Source organism: Periophthalmus magnuspinnatus, chromosome 4 (assembly GCF_009829125.3).
Source record: "Periophthalmus magnuspinnatus isolate fPerMag1 chromosome 4, fPerMag1.2.pri, whole genome shotgun sequence".
NCBI lineage: Eukaryota > Metazoa > Chordata > Actinopteri > Gobiiformes > Gobiidae > Periophthalmus > Periophthalmus magnuspinnatus.
In genome coordinates, this window is record NC_047129.1 from 4910565 (window position 1) to 4931299 (window position 20735).

Genomic DNA, 20735 nt, shown 5'->3' on the forward strand with positions numbered 1-20735 from the left:
AGTAATTTCAGGGGACTTAATCATGAAGCTCACTGAGAGAAGGCCAAGGCTTTGCAGCCCTTTCTCTCTCCATATGTCAGAGAGACTGATCAAAAAGACCTGCTTCCGGCTTCTGTGCACTTTTTTTTCAAACTATTCAACCACACCCTTCCAAAACATGCACCATGAGTTTACGTGACACTAATACTATAGACACACACTAGAAGGACGCGGGGGAGGGGAGAGAAGGAGAGAGGAGTGTCCACGATCCTGATTAGAGAGTGACTGCAGAGCTGACAGGATAGAAGAGGACAGACAACCATCGGAGGTGAGACATCTCGACGCAAACATGGCAGGGTTCCCCCATCAACAGGTGCTGCTGCTAATGCTCCTGACACTGGCCATGGTGAGTGTGTGCATGGTTGAAAGGTTATTGGGGTCAGGACTATTTAAGTTAAGTGTGGTATTTGTTTCTAAATAGTGCATTGCAAAGAGCTAAGTGGAAAATAAATAATTGTGTTCTAGTCTTGTTGACATGGACATTGGACATGATTCAGGTGTTATATTTATCAAAGCAGCTGGAATTCTGGAGCACATGGCAATGATCTGTCTGAACCTGTTGTGTAGCAAAAACTCTTAAATACTAAACTCATAAAGGATTATCAGCACTTTGATATATATATATATATATTTAAAATTTCAGTTCTTTCCAACCAACTCAGTTTATTTTACAATGCATTGGCTTGAATAACAAATGGCTCTTGTTTTGTTGCCAAATTTTGCTGAGCTATTGAAAAAGTGCACATTCAGCACAGTATTAAAAGTTACTCAATGGCGTGTCATTAAGGAATTTCATAATGGCACCCTTTGCATGCTCGCAAAAAAGATGACAAAATGTACATATATAAACTAAATATTGGCTGTTGACATAATAATCAAGCATATGTTTTTATCTGTATTTGTTTTTTGTTTTTTTTTACATGTAAAACATTTTTATTTTTACTTTATTGTTTAGTCTTGACAGGAAAATACAATATTTAGAGTACTGACTAAGTGAAGTTTAGCATTAGGGTTTTAACTATAGACTGCATAAAAAAGTGGACGAAGTGTGTCCATAGTGTTTGGGACCGGCCAAATGAAGCTTGTTCAGGCAAGCAGTTATAGGGAGTTCCATATTTGGATTTAGGACCACGAGTATGATAGCAACCAAAGAGCTCGTCTGGAGCGAGTCTGCTGAATGCCCCTTTGGGCTCTTACACTGTCAATCAAAGCTGTTGCTAACACTAGCAGTAGCAACCTTGTCGAAAGAAGGCTCCTGATTTGCCTGATATAAAGTTAATATCTCAATTTACAGAAACAATAGCAAAATAAAAATACAAATCAGAGAGGGGAAACAGTTATTCAATAGTAAGTGAATTGGTGGCTGAGTCGATGGATCATGGAAGCACGCCCATGATCACTTCCTATTTGGAACTTGTGGCTAGCAGGTTAGCTATGTCCATTAATATATACACTCTATAGTATTACATAGCCACAATTAGGTAGTGGGCTTGTAAAACTAAAACTAATATAAAAACTAGATAGTCATTTGAGCAGGTTTCTATACTGAAAAAGTCACCTTCATAGAACAGAAATGAACCTTTCCTGAATAGCTTTAGAATGATCTTGAACTGTATCAAAACAAGTATAAGACCATATAGACTACGCCCATGGACCACTGTGGAACCTACCTGGATGACTGAGGAACTACACAGATATAAGGCCACATGGTGATATAAAAGAATGCAGTGCCATTTAATTTTTACATTAAGTGATAGTGCTTGGTATTCTGTTGTCTAAAGAAAGAGTGTTTTAGCTATCATTGTGGTATTGGAATCATTATTGAGTATCAAGTCTATTTTTAATATTGTGACAACACTATTAGATAATTTTACAACTTGTCCTGACACGATGAATTATTCCAGGCAACGGAATAAAATCTCCATTAAGAAAAGTTACATAGTGCAGCTTTAAGTGGTGCATCACTTGTTTTAAACTACAGATTCTGAACTTATATTAAAAATAACTTAAAATTTAACACAATAATTAACGTGTTGACTGATCAAATCAAACAAAAAAATATACACATGACACGTATGTATAGCAAGTGAAGATTATGCATTTGAACTGGCACATTTTTTGGAAAGATAAAAACACTACAACTTAATAAGTTAAATTAGTGACTCTTGATTTATGGACAATATATTTGACAGCTTGTAAGAGCAGTTTTCGTCAGTGCCTCGGGCCGATACTGACACTGGTAACTCTCTCTTAAGGAGAGTTATATTTCATGTTTGTTGATGCTTGTTGAAAGTGTTTTTCAACAAGCATCTGGAGATTCTAAACTTTAAAATGGCAAAATAGGTCAAGTACAACATAAATTATTTTGTTGTAAATTCAGCAGTTGAGATATTGACCGAAATATCTGTCCACACTCAATAACCAGTTATTAACAAAAAAAATACCTAATTTCCTATGTCTGTTCTTAACTTGATTTCAATTGGCACTGCAAACATTGGATCTTTGATTAAAGCAAGTGTATTTACAAAAGCTCAAAACTTCTGTTATCTAGAATTACTACTATGAAATTTTGTGGTCTTGATTGTGTATGTTCACTGCAAAAAAGGTCTTGTTAATTATTGTTATTTTTATTTTTAACTCCACAAACTGCTACTTAAAGAGACACTACGTTTTTGTGAATTTTTGATATTGTAGGTATTACTATGCTAATACATAGTTCTCCTGAGCTAGCAAGATCATGGGCTAGGTCTGATGCCTGTGCAAAAACCATCTCTACAGCAGAGCTTATAAAACTTACTAAAGTTATCAAATATGCATAAAACTTACAACCATTGCTTTTGCAGGTGTAGATAAGATTTAAAAAAAAACAAACAAATATTATGTTTTTATAGCATACAAAAACATGTATGTATGGTGTATAATGACTATAATATTAGATCCTATGTATCTTAATTTCTCATCATTTCTGTTCTAGAGCCCCATCTCCTACCCTTGCTCAGAGCACTGAATGCAAATGACTCGTTTTGCGCTGGCTCTTTTAAATGCAAATCAGATACTTCACAGCCCACTCCCCCCTCCTGGCAACTGGGAGTGTTTCTTTACCTGTGCCACCTCCCCAGCAGCAATTGTTGTAGTCATCTAGAAAACAGAATTGCACAGATGTTTTGCTGAAAGTAGATCACTTTTTAACTACGGATTAAAAATGGCACAACAAGAAAACTTTACAGTCCAACCCTACATGTTGGAACCAGAATCTGACCTGGAGCAAGAAGAAGACGAACCTGTGGAATATAGGCTTGAAATGAATGCTTCTCAATGGTTAGTTGGTTAACTTGTAATTATATACTAACAAAGGTGCATTTCTAGGTGCATCAATGAATGTTGTATGTATGATGTATGTTATTATAAATGAAATCATCTGTGAAGTTTATTCATGGGTTTTCAAGCCTATTTAAATGCTTGTCTTCTATGAGGAAATTGAGCAAAAATATAGTTTGCTTGGCTAATACTGTTAAAACAAATACGACTAAAAGTGCTACATTTATAAATCAATCCACATGTGTATACATAGTTTGTTTATGAGTACCTACTTCACTGCATAGCATTAATGTGTAAACATAGCATTTGATGTTATTTGCTGGTCAAGCATGTTGTTATGGCTCATGTGTGCAGTTGCTGTAGTTCATTTTATTTATATCATGTCAATAGGTGCACATGTGGCACCTGTGCCACATGTGCACCAGCTGAAGTGGAAAACAGACACTGTCGAGAAACCCCCAAAGTGAGTTTGCTTTACAAAAGCTTGTTTTCATTTACTGTATATTATGTCATGTTATGGATAATATATTTGGTAGGTGCGAGCAAGAGTGGAAGAAGTCCCCAGCCAACCCACATGCACAGTGGACCATCCAGGATTTGAGCCTGTGCATCTCAATATATATTCCCTTCAAAATGCCATTAACTTGTACAAAGCACAGTTTGGACCATTACAGCTGAGAGGAATGGTACAGTAAGTTGACTTTTTGATTATGGTGCCAATTTATTGTCAAACAAATGCTAAAACTTACATTGGAAGAACAATCAAATAAATAAAAAAATATGGCAATGCACACTGTATCAATACATATTTTTTAAGTACTTTACTGACACTGTAAACACAGACACATATAAAAGTCTTTAAATAAGTATTACACACTGTGTAACTTCTTTTTACTTTCGTCTCATGCATGCTGTATAACTTTTTTTCACTTCTGTTTCACTACAAGCACACCCAAGACACAACTTTAAAAAAATAAAAATATTAAATAGAATAGAATAAATAGAATACCTGAATAATTATTGCACACTGTAATACACACTCCTATATGTGCTTCATTCGCTGTAGGTAATGTGCCTATAGAAGTTTTGTGTCATTGTTCTGGGGATGGTTGGGTCTGAGAGTTCGCTTGGTTCCGCCATCTGGTGTCATACTCCGAATACGCCAGGAGTTATCAGATGAATAAGGCCAGTATTTGGGCTTCAGACCAGTGCTGGATTAAAACGGGAGGTAAAAGCAGAAACAACAGTTGCTTTGTCTGGACGGGGGTGTTGAGTGGAAAGTGGAGGTGGAATGGGGATCTGTAGCATCTCTTGGACAAATGGAACTGGGTCTGGAAACACCTGTTCAAAAATCAGCTCCAGGATGTCGTCAACATAATCTGCAATAATGGACAATCATCTGTTACTTTTTCTGTTTATTAATTAGTTAATTTTTAAAATAAATATTATATTTATAATGCATCTGTTTTTATATTTTATTGCAATTGCGACTGCGATTAAAGAGGTTATGTTTGTAATTATGGCATAGAGATCGTTTATTACTACTTTATAAGTTATTTGTGATTTTTTATATTTGTTGTTTTGCATTCTGTGGGGTCCTCTGCTATGATTCCTTCAAGATGGGGTCTTTTTTATTGCTTTATTATTGGCATTATCCTTTCACAAATATCACCCAAGCTTAACCTTTACACAGGTGTTGATGTGTTGACTGTCTGTCTACGCACAAAGTCAGCAGTGGACATACCAACACCAACAACTGTGCACTGTGGGGTTGTCTGAGTTACTATCTAAAAAAAAGCAAAAAAAAAAAACTAAGAAATACTGATGTTAGCCTTACAGTTCTTTTAACCTAAGGTCTATACTCCAATCTCACATAAGAAAACAGGGTACTATTAATCTCTTTATCTTTTTATAGTATCTGTACATAGTTTAAATGTTTCTATACCTATTTAGGTAGACATCAAAACAGAGGAATAAAACAAACATTGCCTGTCTATGCTATTATTATTAGATGCTAAACGTGACTCCAAGCTAGCTAAATAAAGTATTTGAGCTAAACATTTGATATAGCAGTTTATGGCTTCTTACCACTCATGTGTGGTCGCTTTGTTGTCATTTGCATAGACACTCTCCAATAGGAATATTTACACATTTGTGTAGCTACTCATAGCATTACCATCTCCTCCATTGAAATGCATGGATGTTTTCCACCTACCCTGTGGTAAAGCCTGTAATAATGTGACAGACTCCTGAAGACCACGGTGTTTATTCTTCATAGTGGTTTGAACATAATGTTACACGTCACAGTAAAACTAGTTTTAAAAACCAAATCCACCACTGTGACCAACTAGTAGTGATGTGTTCTTTAAACTTAAGGTGAGCAGTTTTTGACATCAACAAGCAGGCTTAATCTAACACATTTTCATCAGACTGAATTCTGCTTCTGTTACCCATAATGCATTGTGACCACTTCCTGGGTCCTTCAAAATAAAACAAAAGTAACCCAAAACTAGAGTGCATAGTGACTATTTTTTAACAAAATTACTGTTTTTAATATGAAATAGTAACAAATAATTATGATGTGTGTGTGTATATATATATATATATATATATATATATATATATATATATATATATATATATATATATATATATATATTCCTCCTCACCGGGCCCTCCTCTGTCCCCCTCCCTCCTCCTCGCCTGGCCGATTTTTCTTGTTTTGTCTGATTTTTCCTGTTGTTTTGTTTTTGTGTGTAGGCAGCACGGTGGCTGAGTGGCAACACTCATGTCTCACAGCAAGAAGGTTTGGTTCGATCCCCGGGTCGCCCAGGCCTTTCTGTGTGGAGTTTTGCATATTTCTCCCCGTGTCTGGATGGGTTTCCTCCGGGTACTCCAGTTTCCCCCATCAACCAAAACATGAACGCCCTTCGAGACAACTGTTGTTGTGATTTTTGGCATTACAAAACTAAAATGAATTGAATTGAATTAGTAAATTATTATGAACCTTTACTGAAACAGATTTTTACTGTCAGCAGAACAGTTATATACTTTATTATGTCTTCCTTTTGTAGTTAATCAAATCCAAAAGACTTTATTTATTCCCAAGGAGAAATTCAGATTGTAGGTCTCTTCAAATCTTTATCTGCCATAAACCTCCTTATTTTACAGTTTTATGACAGTCGGGAAAAAGGAGTTCTTGTGACGTTCTGTCCTGCAGTTTGATTTGATCTAAGATGTCCACTGTCTGCTCTCTCTTGTTTAAAAGCTGAATTCAGGGGATGGTCCATGTTCACTATAGAATCCATCCTGTTAGGTGTCTGTTGCTCTACTACCTCAACCAGAGTTTCTAAACTACTCCCTATGGTAGATTCAGCCCTCTTGTTTTGTTTTTCTAGTCTCCTAAGATTTCTTTTTCTGAGACTGCCCCCCAACAGACTGCAGCATAAAAAACAGAGGTAGCCATTACCGCCTGATGAAACAAAAGCAGCAGTTTACTTCTTTACACTGAAAGACCTTAGCTTTCTTAGACTGTATAGCCAGCTTTGGTCTCTTATAAAGTGCATCTGCATTTTTGGACCAGTCCATCTTGTTGTCCAGATGTACCCCCAGGTATTTATAGGGGGACACTATTTCAATATTTTCCCCACTGATGATCACAGTTTGAATTGAAGGGTGTCTCACGCCTGAACAAAATTACCATCTCTTTCGTTTTGGAGGTGTTTAGAATGAGACTATTTTCTTGGCTCCATCTATAAAAGTTCTCTATAAGACTCCTGTATTCCTCTTCTTGTCAATTTTTTATGCAAGGCACTATTGCTTTGTGATCAGAGCATTTTTGAATGTGGCAGGACTCATTTAAAAATGTTCTGATAATTAAAAACAATAGTGTATAATGTGAAAACGAATGGAGCAAGAACAGTGCCTTGAGGAACCCCTGTGCTACTAATAACATATCTGAGACACAGTTCCCTAGCCTGATATACTGAGATCTACCTCTCAGGTAATCAGAGGTTCACACAATAAACGATGAGTCAACCCCCCGACTCCTACGTTTTCACTAAGAACAGTTGGTCTGAAGGTGTTGAGTGCACTTGAATAATCAAAGAACATAACCCTAACATAATTACCTGTTTCATTCAGGTGATAATAGACCTTGTGTAACAGGTATAGTACACCATCCTCAACACCAATGTTTGTTGTAGGCAAACTGTAGAGGATCTAGAGCATGTTTAGTCTGTGATGTTGAGATTCTCATTAGCAGCCTTTTTTCATAATATGAGAGGTGAGAATGCTGCTTTGTAAAGATTTTGTTCAGCTAGGCAACCTAATTTAGGTACTGGTACTATACAGGACTTTTTTTTCTCAGAGTAGGGACCCTACCTAATTGAAGAATCAGGTTAACGAGCTTCTGCAACAGCACACAGAGCACATTCTTTTAGAAGTCGTGTACAGATGCCATCTGGACCTATGGCTGTTCCAGGGTGCAGATTCCGCAGTTCCATCAATACGGCTGGTTCAGACACTGACAGAGTGGGATAATAGACATTTCTGGAGCAGTAGAAGGTAGAACAGGCTCCTGTGTCAAACCTGTTGAAGAACCTGTAGAACACATTGGCTCTGCCCTTATCTTCATATATGATTAGAGCCCTTTGTCTTCTAACCTGTGATGTTAAAGACTCTCTTCTACACTTCTCTGATGTTGTTCAGCAGCTGTCTCTTCTATTTGTTTTTGTAGTCTTCCTTTGCTTGTTTTAAGCAGTTTCTGGACATGTCTTGCCCTAGCTTTGTCTCTGCTTTTAAAGGCCTCCTTTTTTATCACAAAGAGTCTTAGTTTTTGTGGTGAACCAGGGCTTGTTGTTAGCGAAGCAGCAGATGGTTTTCTTTGAAAGGACAATCTCTGTGCAGAAATTAACATCTTACCGCCTAATGTCATTTCATCAATGTCCATCCATCCATCTCAAACCAGTCCCTTAGACTGTTACAAGCCTCTGCTGTCCATTTTTGATAAGTCTTTCTGACAACTGACTGTGTTAGTACACTCATCATGTAATGTGGCTGAAGGAGAACCAGATTGTGGTCAGATTTTCCAACTGGAGGCAGGGCTGTATCTCAGTAGTTCTCTCTTTAACATTTGAATAGAAGAGATCAAGTGTTTTATTCTCTCTTGTAGGACACTTATCATACTGCGTAAAGCCAGTCATATGTGAGCTTAGCGTGACAGGGTTGAAATGACCTGATATGATGACCTGACGATGACATGTGAAAACTCTCTTGGCACATAGTATGGCCTCAGGTCTAGAGTCACAAGTTCAGCAACTTGACAACAGATCTTCTACTTTACCGTTACATGCCTTGGACAGCACCATCTGTTGTTTACACACACCACAAGTCCTCGTCCTTTACTCCTCCCACTTGAGGCAGCTCTATCTCTTCTGATCAGTGTGAATCCATTCAAGTTCACAGATGAGTCTGGAATGTTATTGTTTAACCAGGACTGAAAAGCAAAAAGACTGCACTCACGAAAGAATTTGTTGTTTTTCATGAGAGTCCCAAGCTCATCAATCTTATTTGGCAAGGAGTTTACAGTTCCTATATATCCTTAGCACAAATGGCTTATACCTCGATCACCTGTTCTTCCTTTGTTTCCTAGCTCTGTAGCCTCTGTACCTCCTCCTTATGCCCACTGGAAACAAATGGCGGATACCAAAGATAGTACTCCCTCGTAGATCCAGTGGATCTTTTCTTGTATAAACAATTCTGGTTGTGGTATCCATCAAAAATTATGAAGAGAAATATGAATAGCAACAAATACAACAGAAAGTATCAAAATTTGTCAAAAATAACAGCAAAATTTGAAGAGCTCCTAACACTTGCTGCCTCCTGTGGAATGTGCATCATTCAAATGATTTGAACATTTGTATTTCTAGTATCTCTCCTTCAGATATCATTTTCAAATATAAGATTTTGTGCATTATTTAATGTTTTGTCCTTCCAATTACATTAATGACATACAACAACATAATTTAAATAGCAAATCAGATGTTTTTTAATCGCTACAGTTATTCTCAAAGTTATTCCATGCATACCAATGAGAGAAGTTCTGACATTGCCACACCTGCATGGTTGAAGATAGAGGTATGTCCTCACTGGCGTTCGAAATAGGAGTATTTTATCACTGGATTTTTTGTTCAGTATAACAAAGCAGATATCCATGCCAAATTTCAAATGTCAGTGACAAACACATTTTTTGGGTTACATTCAAAAGTTCAAGGGGGCGTTGTGGAGCAACTTAATACCATGTTCTATGTTTGTACCAAATTTCATTTGTCTACAATGAAAAAGGTCTCTCATTGACGTAATGTATTTTGATTTTTGAGGTGGCGCTAATGAGTCAATTTGAAACATACATTTTTTTGCACATGAAAATACTAACATCTTTGCCAATCTTGAATTTTAGGCCATAGCTTGATTAGTGTAGAACATCTATTTAGTCTACAACAAAGTCCAGTACTCTCAACCCCATTCATTTCAATGACACATTTATGATGTTACCACGGCAACATAGTTGCAGACAGAGGTATGTTCTCATTGGCTTTTTTGTTCAGTTTGCTAAGCCACATGTCCATGCCGAATTTCAAATGTTTATGTGAAAGTAATTTTTTTGGTCCAATTCAAAAGTTCAAGGGGGCGCTGTGGAGCGGAAAAAATTCTGACACGTGTAAATTGTATGTCATTTCGTGTAGATCAAGAATTTAAACAAAATGTATATTAATGCCGGGAAATAGGACACTGCATGTGTGAGTTATGCGCATTTTAACACTTCAAAAAATGTTTTTTTTTCTTTGATTGCTGGCCACACCCACATTTTATGATGTAGAAAAATCAAAGACAGCTCCCTATAATCCCAACTGGGGCCAGTTCATTTTGACCAATTTGCAAGTTTCTTAAATGAAAATCCACGGCGCAAAAAATCCAAATGTGAGACGTAAAATTTTGAAAAAATGAGGTTTCGCCCAAAATGGCCGACTTCCTGTAGGGTTTAGGGTGGGGTCATAATATAATTTTTTACTTGTCTTGACATGTTCTATGTTTGTACCAAATTTCATTTGTCTACGATGAAAAAGGTCTCTCATTGCCGCAATGTATTTCAAATTTTGAGGTGGCGCTATTGAGTCATTTAGAAACATTAATTTTTTTGAACATCAAAATAATAAATTTTTTACCAAACTTGAATTTTGGGTTCAATAAAATTGACTTTTCGTTAACGTTCAGGGGGTCAAAAGTGACTTCAATCCGGCCACCAAAATAATAAAGAATAATAATAATAATAATAATTAAAACTGCAAGCAGTGATAAAGGCCCTCGCCACCCCTTGCGACCGCGGGGTACACGCCACCGCGGAGATCCTGCCTTTCGTTCCCGCTTACATCGCTCCTCCCCCCAAAATCAGCGACTGAGTAATACTACTGCATTCATTCCAATGAGACCATTTATGATATTGTCACGCCTGCACGGTTGGAAATAGAGGTATGTCTTCATTGGCTTTTTTGTTCAGAATGATGAGAGGAATATGTGGACCAAATTTCAATGGTCTATGACAAAGTAATTAATTTTTACCCTATTTGACCAAAACCCATGTATTTCAATGAGAAATGTCAGACGTTGCCATGGCAACACCTTTGAAAACAGAGGTATGGTGTCTTTGACTTTTTTGTTCAGTATCGGAATTGGGATGTCCATGCCAAATTTCAAATGTTTGTGACAAAGTAATTTTTTTACGTGCCATTTAAAAATTTCAAGGGGGGGCTGTGGAGCAATGTAATATTTGATATGTGTAAATTGCATATCTATTCACTCAGATCAAGAGTTTGAACAAAATGTATATTAATGCCGGAAAATAGGACACTGCATGTTCAAGTTACGGATCATTTAGTATTTCAAAAAATTTTTTTTTTTTTGAAGGCTGGCCACACCCACGTTTTATAACTTTAAAAAATTTAGGAGAGTAGCCTATAATCCTACATGAGTCTAATTTATTTTGACCAATTCGCAAGTTTCTTGAATGAAAATCAAATGTGCAAAAAATTCAAATGTGTGAGGTAAAATTTTGAAAAAATGGGGTTCCGCCCACAATGGCCGACTTCCTGTAGGGTTTAGGGTGGGGTCATAATATAATTTTTTACTTGTCTTGACATGTTCTATGTTTGTACCAAATTTCATTTGTCTACGATGAAAAAGGTCTCTCATTGCCGTAATGTATATCAAATTTTGAGGTGGCGCTATTGAGTCATTTTGATACGATTAATTTTTTTGAACATCAAAATACAAAATTTTTTTGCCGATCTTGAATTTCAGGCCATAGTTTGATGAGTGTAGAGCATCTATTTAGTCTACAACAAAGTCCAGTACTCTGAACCCCATTCATTTCAATGACACATTTATTATGTTACCACGGTGACATAGTATCAGACAGAGGTATGTTCTCATTGGCTTTTTTGTTCAGTTTGCCAAGCCAAATGTCCATGCCAAATTTCAGATGTTTACGTCAAAGTAATTTTTTTGGTCCAATTCAAAAGTTCAAGGGGGCGCTGTGGAGCAGAAAAAAATCTGACATATGTAAATTGTATATCATTTTGTGTAGATCAAGATTTTAAACAAAATGTATATTAATGCCGGGAAATAGGACACTGCATGTGTGAGTGATGCACATTTTAACACTTCAAATTATTGATTTTTTTTTTTGCAGGCTGGCCACACCCACATTTTATGATGTAGAAAAATCAAAGGCAGCTCCCTATAATCCCACATGGGTCTAGTTCATTTTGACCAATTTGCATGTTTCTTGAATGAAAATCCAAGGCGCAAAAAATCCAAATGTGAGAGGTAAAATTTTGAAAAAATGGGGTTCCGCCCACAATGGCCGACTTCCTGTAGGGTTTAGGGTGGGGTCATAATATAATTTTTTACTTGTCTTGACATGTTCTATGTTTGTACCAAATTTCATTTGTCTACGATGAAAAAGGTCTCTCATTGACGTAATGCATTTTGATTTTTGAGGTGGCGCTAATGAGTCATTTTGAAAGAATTAATTTTTTTGAACGATCAAAATAATAAATTTTTCACCAACCTTGAATTTTGGGTCCAATAAAATTGACTTTTCGTTAACGTTCAGGGGGTCAAAAGTGGACTTCAATTCGGCCACCAAATAATAATAATAATAATAATAATAATGGAAATTTTTTTTCCACCCATTATTTTTCTCCTAAACCATAACAGCTACAGTCATGTGACTTTCTCACATTGTGCCCCATCACAAATAAGGCCCCTGTGATTTTTTTCACACGTCCACGACAAATCGATTGTCTTCTACGAATTTTTGAAAATGAAATTTGAAGAGGGCGCTAGAGAGCCATTTTGTGAGAGAGTGCCTTGATTTGCATATCATTGCGTTCAGCTCACAAATGTGCATAAACGCTGTATTAGCGTTTTCCCAACAAAAAATGTGTGAAAGAGAAATATTTTTTTGAAATATTCCAAAATTTGCGATTTTGTTGAAAATTCACCCTGACCACACCCAAAGTCATAATCAAAATGTAATTGTTAATCTTTAATCACACATGGGTTTAGAGGGATTTGGCCAAATTTGATGTGTTTCTGATGAAAACTGGGCGAGAAAATGTCCTGAATGCGAGGGTGTGCACTTTTGTCGTTCCCGGGTTTGATCCAATATGGCCGGCGTCCTGTACATTTTAGGGCGGGGCCATAATATCATTTTTGTCATGTCCCGACATGTTCTATTTTTTGATGTGAGTTTCGGATTTTTACGTCGACTTTTTTCCGAGTCGGGCTCCCATTGGCCCCATGAAAATGAAAGTTTGAGGTGGCGCTACCGAGTCGTCTTTCGTTATTTTTTCTCGGGGTCTTTTGTGACAATTAGAGCTCGTCGAGTTCTAATTTTTGACACCACTCACTGCCATGTCGGGGCGTGTTTACTACTTGATTTTTGCCATTTTCCGGGTTTCGGACGCGGTTTTAATGAGTCCCTCGCCGGGACGGAGTCCCAGGCTCGGGCCTAATAATAATAATAATGGAAATTTTTTTTCCACCCATTATTTTTCTCCTAAACCATAACAGCTACAGTCATGTGACTTTCTCACATTGTGCCCCATCACAAATAAGGCCCCTGTGATTTTTTTCACACGTCCACGACAAATCGATTGTCTTCTACGAATTTTTGAAAATGAAATTTGAAGAGGGCGCTAGAGAGCCATTTTGTGAGAGAGTGCCTTGATTTGCATATCATTGCGTTCAGCTCACAAATGTGCATAAACGCTGTATTAGCGTTTTCCCAACAAAAAATGTGTGAAAGAGAAATATTTTTTTGAAATATTCCAAAATTTGCGATTTTGTTGAAAATTCACCCTGACCACACCCAAAGTCATAATCAAAATGTAATTGTTAATCTTTAATCACACATGGGTTTAGTGGGATTTGGCCAAATTTGAAGTGTTTGTGATGAAAACTGTGCGAGAAAATGTCCTGAATGCGAGGGTGTGCACTTTTGTCGTTCCCGGGTTTGATCCAATATGGCCGACGTCCTGTACATTTTAGGGCGGGGCCATAATATCATTTTTGTCATGTCCCGACATGTACTATTTTTTGATGTGAGTTTCAGATTTTTACGTTGACTTTTTTCCGAGTCGGGCTCCCATTGGCCCCATGAAAATGAAAGTTTGAGGTGGCGCTACCGAGTCGTCTTTCGATATTTTTTCTCGGGGTCTTTTGTGACAATTAGAGCTCGTCGAGTTCTAATTTTTGACACCACTCACTGCCATGTCGGGGCGTGTTTACTACTTGATTTTTGCCATTTTCCACGCTCCGGACGCGGTTTTAATGAGTCCCTCGCCGGGACGGAGTCCCAGGCTCGGGCCTAATAATAGTTGCCGATAGAGGTATGTTGTCATTGGCTTTTTTGTTCAGTATGATGAGAGGAATATGTGTAGCAAATTTCAATGGTCTATGACAAAGTAATTATTTTTCATCCCAGTTAACCAAAACCCATGTATTTCAATGAGAAAAGTCAGACGTTGCCATGGCAACACCGTTGAAATTAGAGATATGTTCTTATTGACTTTTTTGTTCAGTTTGCCAAGCCAAATGTCCATGCCCAATTTCAAATGTTTACGTCAAAGTAATTTTTTTGGCCCAATTCAAAAGTTCAAGGGGGCGCTGTGGAGCAAAAAAAATTCTGACATATGTAAATTGTGTATCATTTCGTGTAGACCAAGATTTTAAACAAAATGTATATTAATGCCGGGAAATAGGACACTGCATGTGTGAGTTATGCACACTTTAACACTTCAAAATATTGCTTTTTTCTTTGCAGGCTGGCCACACCCACATTTTATGATATAGAAAAATCCAAGACAGTTCCCTATAATCCCACATGGGTCTAGTTCATTTTCACCAATTTGCAAGTTTCTTGAATGAAAATCCAAGGCGCAAAAAATCCAAATGTGAGAGGTAAAATTTTGAAAAATTGGGGTTCCGCCCACAATGGCCGACTTCCTGTAGGTTTTAGGGTGGGGTCATAATATAATTTTTTACTTATCTTGACATGTTCTATGTTTGTACCAATTTCCATTTGTCTACGATGAAAAAGGTCTGTCATTGACGTAATGCATTTTGATTTTTGAGGTGGCGCTATTGAGTCATTTTTAAACATTAATTTTTTTAAAGATCAAAATAATAAATTTTTCACCAACCTTGAATTTTGGGTCCAATAAAATTGACTTTTCGTTAACGTTCAGGGGGTCAAAAGTGGCTTCAATTCGGCCACCAAAATAATAATAATAATAATAATAATAATAATAATGGAAATTTTTTTTCCACCCATTATTTTTCTCCTAAACCATAACAGCTACAGTCATGTGACTTTGTCACATTGTGCCCCATCACAAATAAGGCCCCTGTGATTTTTTTCACACGTCCACGACAAATCGATTGTCCTCTACGAATTTTTGAAAATGAAATTTGAAGAGGGCGCTAGAGAGCCATTTTGTGAGAGAGTGCCTTGATTTGCATATCATTGCGTTCAGCTCACAAATGTGCATAAACGCTGTATTAGCGTTTTCCCAACAAAAAATGTGTGAAAGAGAAATATTTTTTTAAAATATTCATAAATTTGCGATTTTGTTGAAAATTCACCCTGACCACACCCAAAGTCATAATCAAAATGTAATTGTTAATCTTTAATCCCACATGGGTTTAGTGGGATTTGGCCAAATTTGTAGTGTTTGTGATTAAAACTGTGTGAGAAAATGTCCTGAATGCGAGGGTGTGCACTTTTGTCGTTCCCGGGTTTGATCCAATATGGCCGACGTCCTGTACATTTTAGGGCGGGGCCATAATATCATTTTTGTCATGTCCCGACATGTTCTATTTTTTGATGTGAGTTTCAGATTTTTACGTCGACTTTTTTCCGAGTCGGGCTCCCATTGGCCCCATGAAAATGAAAGTTTGAGGTGGCGCTACCGAGTCGTCTTTCGATATTTTTTCTCGGGGTCTTTTGTGACAATTAGAGCTCGTCGAGTTCTAATTTTTGACACCACTCACTGCCATGTCGGGGCGTGTTTACTACTTGTTTTTTGCCATTTTCCACGCTCCGGACGCGGTTTTAATGAGTCCCTCGCCGGGACGGAGTCCCAGGCTCGGGCCTAATAATAGTTGCCGATAGAGGTATGTTGTCATTGGCTTTTTTGTTCAGTATGATGAGAGGAATATGTGTAGCAAATTTCAATGGTCTATGACAAAGTAATTATTTTTCATCCCAGTTAACCAAAACCCATGTATTTCAATGAGAAAAGTCAGACGTTGCCATGGCAACACCGTTGAAATTAGAGATATGTTCTTATTGACTTTTTTGTTCAGTTTGCCAAGCCAAATGTCCATGCCCAATTTCAAATGTTTACGTCAAAGTAATTTTTTTGGCCCAATTCAAAAGTTCAAGGGGGCGCTGTGGAGCAAAAAAAATTCTGACATATGTAAATTGTGTATCATTTCGTGTAGACCAAGATTTTAAACAAAATGTATATTAATGCCGGGAAATAGGACACTGCATGTGTGAGTTATGCACACTTTAACACTTCAAAATATTGCTTTTTTCTTTGCAGGCTGGCCACACCCACATTTTATGATATAGAAAAATCCAAGACAGTTCCCTATAATCCCACATGGGTCTAGTTCATTTTCACCAATTTGCAAGTTTCTTGAATGAAAATCCAAGGCGCAAAAAATCCAAATGTGAGAGGTAAAATTTTGAAAAATTGGGGTTCCGCCCACAATGGCCGACTTCCTGTAGGTTTTAGGGTGGGGTCATAATATAATTTTTTACTTATCTTGACATGTTCTATGTTTGTACCAATTTCCATTTGTCTACGATGAAAAAGGTCTGTCATTGACGTAATGCATTTTGATTTTTGAGGTGGCGCTATTGAGTCATTTTTAAACATTAATTTTTTTAAAGATCAAAATAATAAATTTTTCACCAACCTTGAATTTTGGGTCCAATAAAATTGACTTTTCGTTAACGTTCAGGGGGTCAAAAGTGGCTTCAATTCGGCCACCAAAATAATAATAATAATAATAATAATAATTAAAACTGCAAGCAGTGATAAAGGCCCTCGCCACCCCTTGCGACCGCGGGGTACATGCCACAGTGAAGATCCTGCCTTTCGTTCCCGCTTACATCGCCCTTCCCCCCAAAATCAGCGACTGAGTAATACTACTCCATTCATTCCAATGAGAGCATTTATGACATTGTCACGCCTGCACGGTTGGAAATAGAGGTATGTCTTTATTGGCTTTTTTGTTCAGTATGATGAGAGGAATATGTGTACCAAATTTCAATGGTCTATGACAAAGTAATTATTTTTCATCCCAGTTAACCACAGCCCATGTATTTCAATGAGAAATGTCAGACGTTGCCATGGCAACACCTTTCAAAATAGAGGTATGGTGTTGTTGACTTTTTTGTTCAGTATAGGAATAGGGATGTTCATGCCAAATTTCAAATGTTTGTGACAAAGTATTTTTTTTACATGCCATTTAAAATTTTCAAGGGGCGCAGTGGAGCAATGTAATATTTGATATGTGTAAATTGCATATCTATTCACTCAGATCAAGATTTTGAACAAAATGTATATTAATGCCGGGAAATAGGATACTGCATCTGTGAGTTTTTTTCACTTTAACATGTCAAAATATTGCTTTTTTCTTTGATTGGTGGCCACACCCATATTTTATGATGTAGAAAAATCCAAGACAGTTCCCTATAATCCCACATGTGTCTCGTTCATTTTGACCAATTTTCAAGTTTCTTGAATGAAAATCCAAGGCGCACAAAATCCAAATGTGAGACGTAAAATTTTGGAAAAATGGGGTTCCGCCCACAATGGCCGACTTCCTGTAGGGTTTAGGGTGGGGTCATAATATAATTTTTTACTTGTCTTGACATGTTCTATGGTTGTACCAAATTTCATTTGTCAACGATGAAAAAGGTCTCTCATTGCCGTAATGTATTTCCAATTTTGAGGTGGCGCTATTGAGTCATTTTGATACGTTAATTTTTTTCCACATGAAAATACAACTTGTTTTGCCAATCTTGAATTTTAGGCCATAGTTTGATGAGTGTAGAGCATCTATTTAGTCTACAACAAAGTGCAGTACTCTGAACCCCATTCATTTCAATGACACGTTTATTATGTTACCACGGTAACATAGTTGAAAATAGAGGTATGTTCTTATTGGCTTTTTTGTTCAGTATGTTAAGAGGAATATGTGTACCAAATTTCAATGGTCTATGACAAAGTAATAATTTTTCATCCCAGTTATCCAAAACCCATGTATTTCAATGAGAAATGTCAGACGTTGCCATGACAACACCTTTGAAAATAGAGGTATGGTGTCATTGACTTTTTTGTTCAGTATAGCAATAGGGATGTACATGCCAAATTTCAAATGTTTATGTCAAAGTAATTTTTTTGGTCCAATTCAAAAGTTCAAGGGGGCGCTGTGGAGCAATTTATTGTCTGACCTGTGTAAATTGTATATCTATGTGTTCAGATCAACAGTTTGAATAAAAAAGTATATTCATGCCGGGACATAGGACACTAACTGTGTGAGTTACACGCATTTAAATCCTTTTAAAAACGTCTTTTTTCTTTGCAGGCTGGCCACACCCACATTTTTTAACTTTGAAAATTCCAAAAGAGTTGCTTATAATCCCACATGGGTGTAGTTCATTTTGACAAATTTTCATGTTTCTCGAATGAAAATTCAAGGCGTAAAAAATTCAAATGTGAGAGGTAAAATTTTGGAAAAATTGGGTTCCGCCCACAATGGCCGACTTCCTGTAGGGTTTAGGGTGGGGTCATAATATAATTTTTTTCTTGTCTTGACATGTTCTATGTTTGTACCAAATTTCATTTGTCTACGATGAAAAAGGTCTCTCATTGCCGTAATGTATTTCAAATTTTGAGGTGGCGCTATTGAGTCATTTTGATACATTAATTTTTTTCCACATGAAAATACAACTTGTTTTGCCAATCTTGAATTTTAGGCCATAGTTTGATGAGTGTAGAGCATCTATTTAGTCTACAACAAAGTCCAGTACTCTGAACCCCATTCATTTCAATGACACATTTATTATGTTACCACGGTAACATAGTTGCAGACAGAGGTATGTTCTCATTGGCTTTTTTGTTCAGTTTGCCAAGCCAAATGTCCATGCCAAATTTCAGATGTTTACGTCAAAGTAATTTTTTTGGTCCAATTCAAAAGTTCAAGGGGGCGCTGTGGAGCAGAAAAAAATTCTGACATATGTCAATTGTATATCATTTGGTGTACATCAACAGTTTGAATAAAAAATGTATATTCCTGCCGGGACATAGGACACTAACTGTGTGAGTTACATGCATTTAAAACCTTAAAAAAAAACATCTTTTTTCTTTGCAGGCTGGCCACACCCACATTTTTTAACTTTGAAAATTCCAAAAGAGTTGCTTATAATCCCACATGGGTCTAGTTAATTTTGACCAATTTTCATGTTTCTCGAATGAAAATTCGAGGCGCAAAGAATTCAAATGTGAGAGGTAAAATTTTGGAAAAATTGGGTTCCGCCCACAATGGCCGACTTCCTGTAGGGTTTATGGTGGGGTCATAATATAATTTTTTTCTTGTCTTGACATGTTCTATGTTTGTACCAAATTTCATTTGTCTACGATGAAAAAGGTCTCTCATTGCCGTAATGTATTTCAAATTTTGAGGTGGCGCTATTGAGTCATTTTGACACATTAATTTTTTTCCACATGAAAATACTACTTGTTTTGCCAATCTTGAATTTTAGGCCATAGTTTGATGAGTGTAGAGCATCTATTTAGTCTACAACAAAGTCCAGTACTCTGAACCCCATTCATTTCAAAGACACATTTATTATGTTACCACGGTGACATAGTTGCAGACAGAGGTATGTTCTCTTTGGCTTTTTTGTTCAGTTTGCCAAGCCAAATGTCCATGCCAAATTTCAGATGTTTACGTCAAAGTAATTTTTTTGGTCCAATTCAAAAGTTCAAGGGGGCGCTGTGGAGCAGAAAAAAATCTGACATATGTAAATTGTATATCATTTTGTGTAGATCAAGATTTTAAACAAAATGTATATTAATGCCGGGAAATAGGACACTGCATGTGTGAGTGATGCACATTTTAACACTTCAAATTATTGATTTTTTTTTTGCAGGCTGGCCACACCCACATTTTATGATGTAGAAAAATCAAAGGCAGCTCCTTATAAGCCCACATGGGTCTAGTTCATTTTGACCAATTTGTAAGTTTCTTGAATGAAAATCCAAGGCGCAAAAAATCCAAATGTGAGAGGTAAAATTTTTAAAAAATGGGGTTCCGCCCACAATGGCCGACTTCCTGTAGGGTTTAGGGTGGGGTCATAATATAATTTTTTACTTGTCTTGACATGTTCTATGTTTGTACCAAATTTCATTTGTCTACGATGAAAAAGGTCTCTCATTGACGTAATGCATTTTGATTTTTGAGGTGGCGCTATTGAGTCATTTTAAAAACATTAATTTTTTTAAAGATCAAAATAATAAATTTTTCACCAACCTTGAATTTTGGGTACAATAAAATTGACTTTTCGTTAACGTTCAGGGGGTCAAAAGTGGCTTCAATTCGGCCACCAAAATAATAATAATAATAATAATTAAAACTGCAAGCAGTGATAAAGGCCCTCGCCACCCCTTGCGACCGCGGAGTACACGCCACCGCGGAGATCCTGCCTTTCGTTCCCGCTTACATCGCCCCTC

The 20735-nt window shown here is 36.9% G+C and overlaps 1 protein-coding gene across 1 annotated transcript in view; it reads left to right on the plus strand.

Moving 5' to 3' along the window:
• Positions 1-288: 288 nt before the first annotated feature.
• The window catches only part of LOC117394136 (uncharacterized), a 137726-nt gene continuing 117279 nt past the window's right edge, over positions 289-20735 (plus strand). Inside the window, exon 1 of the mRNA XM_055221235.1 lies at positions 289-385. Within this exon, the coding sequence (XP_055077210.1) occupies positions 329-385 (57 nt within the window). The 5' untranslated portion in view covers positions 289-328. The remainder of the gene's footprint in view (positions 386-20735) is intronic.